Consider the following 2,967-nt stretch of genomic DNA (forward strand, 5'->3'; position numbering starts at 1 on the left):
CTCCCGTGCTTTTTTGGGCACTCACTTAATACAGCGGCATTCTAAATTGTGTCTTTAGCTAAGACCCAATATGCAACCATGTTTTTAAAGTTAAATGCTTCAGTCATACGCCATTTGCATCGCATAGTGTTGCCATTCCCGCTTGGTTCGTTTTGAGGCTTAGCAACTCACTGATTCGTATCCATAATTATTTTCTGACAAGTTTCGCAAATCTTACGGCGTGTTCAAGTCAGCTAACTTAGCAGGACCGTACCTTTCCAACGGGTCTGGTCTGCAGCGGCGCATGTCCAGCTCTGTGCCCCGGTTGGCTGTTCTCTCTGTGCGCCATGGACAGCGCTTCTCGCAGGATCATACCCTTTTAACGGGTCCGATCCGCTGTGGCGCGTGTCCAGCTCTGTGCCACGGCTGACTGTCCTCCCCGTGCGCCATGGGCAGCGCTTCTCGCCCTGGCTGCGGCTCAGGACGGGTACAGCTACGGCGCGCCCGAGACCGGCTACGACTACAAGGAGCCGGTTAACCCGCAGGGTTCCGGCAACACGCCCGGCGGCTCCGTCATCAAGGTAACGCCACGGCGGCTTGACCAGCTGGCTGTTGCTTTTGCCCTGGCCTTAGTTTTGGAAGACCACAGACGAACTATGCAGAACTTTGTAGGGCTTGCTTTTTCGCGAGTAGCTCCATGCAAGCTGCAGTGTTTTGCTTCAATTTAAGTGCATCTATATCTCAAATGAAGGTGCATTACAATATTTGTAACAGATTTTCGTCGTGTGTACTGCTCCACCGTTTCAAACATAGCAAAGCATAGCATTTCAAGCATAACGGCAGCCTCAACGACGTAGCTGGAAACCGATCTCAGGCCGTGATAGTCCAGCGATACCACCCGTCACCCCGTCTCTGCCCTCCCTCCTGACTCGTCCGCACTAACCAGGCCCGCTGACCAAACGGGCCCGCCCCGCGCCATCCTCGCGTGGTCGGAGCCCATGGCCATGCACCTAGAGCCGTCCGATCTCCACCGTCCCCTGAGAGGCGCCGAGGCTGTTCGCCGCACCCATCGCCGCATCCCTGAGGGTCCGCCCCGCGGCCGTGCTCCCTGTCAGTGACCACTTGACCGTCTGACCGTCGCCGCAGCCTGCCGGCGACGAGGACCACCACCACGGCGGCTCGAGCGACCCGCTGCAGTGGCTGCGTGACTCTGTGCCCGGCGAGCCCGGTGTGGATTACCCCATCTATGCCACCATACCGCCGACCAGCTTCAGCTGCGACGGACGCGTACCCGGTGAGATCACACACGGAAGAGAGGTCCGACGGCGCCGCCTGTCTGGCTGTCCCCAGGTCCGACGGCGCCGCCTGTCTGGTTGTCTCCAGGTCCGACGGCGCCGCCTGTCCGGTTGTCTCCAGGGTCCGACGGCGCCGCCTGTCTGGTTGTCTCCAGGTCCGACGGCGCCGCCTGTCTAGTTGTCTCCAGGTCCGACGGCGCCGCCTGTCTTGTTTGTCTCCAGGTCCGACGGCGCCGCCTGTCTTGTTGCCTCCAGGGTCCGACGGCGCCGCCTGTCTAGTTGTCTCAAGGGCTGATTCGGCCTCGATCGCCTAGCTCCCGCAGTGTCCGTGTCTTTGCTGGCGAGAAATTCTGTGGTCAGAGCTTGAAGATGACACCAGTGGTTAGATCTCGCCGATTTGTGCTAATGATTTTGCTCGTCGCGCCGATATCGTGATCGCCAGAACGATATCGTGCATTCCTCATACGTCAGACTAATACCTGCCCCTACCTTTGCCCGTCCGACAGGATATTACGCTGACGTGGAGGCCGGCTGCCAGCCGTTCCACGTCTGCAACACCATGGTCGGCGACGAGTCGATGAAGCTCTCCTTCCTCTGCCCCAACGGCACCATCTTCAACCAGGAGGGCTTCGCCTGCCAGTGGTGGTCGGACGTGGACTGTGCCTCGGCCGAGCAGTTCTACAACAAGAACGAGGAGATCGGCAAGGTGCCTGAGTCGGGCCGCCAGCAACAACGTCAACAGCGTCGTTGGCGGGCCAAGCCAGCCGCAGAACTCTTACCAGCAGCCACAGAACTCCTACCAGCAGCCTCCGTCAGCGCCCCGCCCCCAGGCGCCGCGTCCTCAAGCTCCTCGCCCCCAGACGCCTCGCCCCCAGACTCCGCGTCCCCAGGCGGCCCGTCCCCGCCCCCAGGCGGCCCGTCCCCGCCCCCAGGCGGCCCGTCCCCGCCCCCAGGCGTCCCCGTCCCCGCCCCCAGGCGCCCCGTCCGCGGCCGCAGGCAGTGCGGCCGGTGCCGAACCAGTACATCCCTCCGACCACCACCACGACGACCACGACCGTTCGCCCGCCGCCCGGCCTCTACAACCTGCCCCGGAACTAGACCGTCGGCGCCACCTCCCAGCTCCGGACCGCCCACCGAGTGAGCGCTGGCCGGCCGCGCGGCCGCCCGCTGCCATATTTATCAGAGTGAGTGCGCGTGCGAGTGTGCCGCCGAGGGGTCGGCGTGGTCGGGCCGACGAGACCCGAAAGTGAGTGGTGTCAGGTGTGAAATGGGCGCGGGTGCAGAAGTCGCGGTCCTCGGCGCCCGCTGCGGGAGGCATCCTTTAGAGGGCGTCTTTCTTCTTTGCTCAGTGTTCCTTTTGGCTTGTCTAGTCATAAGCATCGAATGCGAGCGGTTTGTCCCTCGGATGTTCACACATCCCACGGTGACATTCCAGGAAAAGAGGGACAAATACATAGATACAATGCACACGAACGACGACTTTGTGAAGCGATTCCCGAATGCAAAACGGGACTTCAGCCATACAAGCTGTCCGGCCTTTATCTCGAACACCTGTCGGTTTAGTCAGTGCGCACGACCGATCATTACAGCTGCACAGGCACAGGAACTCTTCCCTACTCCCACCAAATGTGCCTGTCGCGTGGTCCTCTCTACGAGCCGTAGGAAACGGATTGGCTGCACGAGGAGCACTGGG

At 61.2% G+C, this 2,967-nt stretch overlaps 1 protein-coding gene across 1 annotated transcript; it reads left to right on the forward strand.

The window, feature by feature from the left end:
• Positions 1 to 374: 374 nt before the first annotated feature.
• Positions 375 to 2,372, forward strand: LOC119111553 (uncharacterized; the record flags this gene model as incomplete). The annotated part of the gene is made up of 4 exons (XM_037235364.1): positions 375 to 560; positions 1,126 to 1,273; positions 1,781 to 2,037; positions 2,271 to 2,372. Coding segments are annotated over 4 exons (693 nt in total), but the record flags the coding sequence as incomplete, so codon positions are not given.
• Between the last annotated feature and the right edge of the window lie 595 nt (positions 2,373 to 2,967).

The sequence above is a fragment of the Pollicipes pollicipes genome, unplaced genomic scaffold (genome assembly GCF_011947565.3).
Source record: "Pollicipes pollicipes isolate AB1234 unplaced genomic scaffold, Ppol_2.1 Scaffold_7261;HRSCAF=8764_pilon_pilon_pilon, whole genome shotgun sequence".
Taxonomy (NCBI): domain Eukaryota; kingdom Metazoa; phylum Arthropoda; class Thecostraca; order Pollicipedomorpha; family Pollicipedidae; genus Pollicipes; species Pollicipes pollicipes.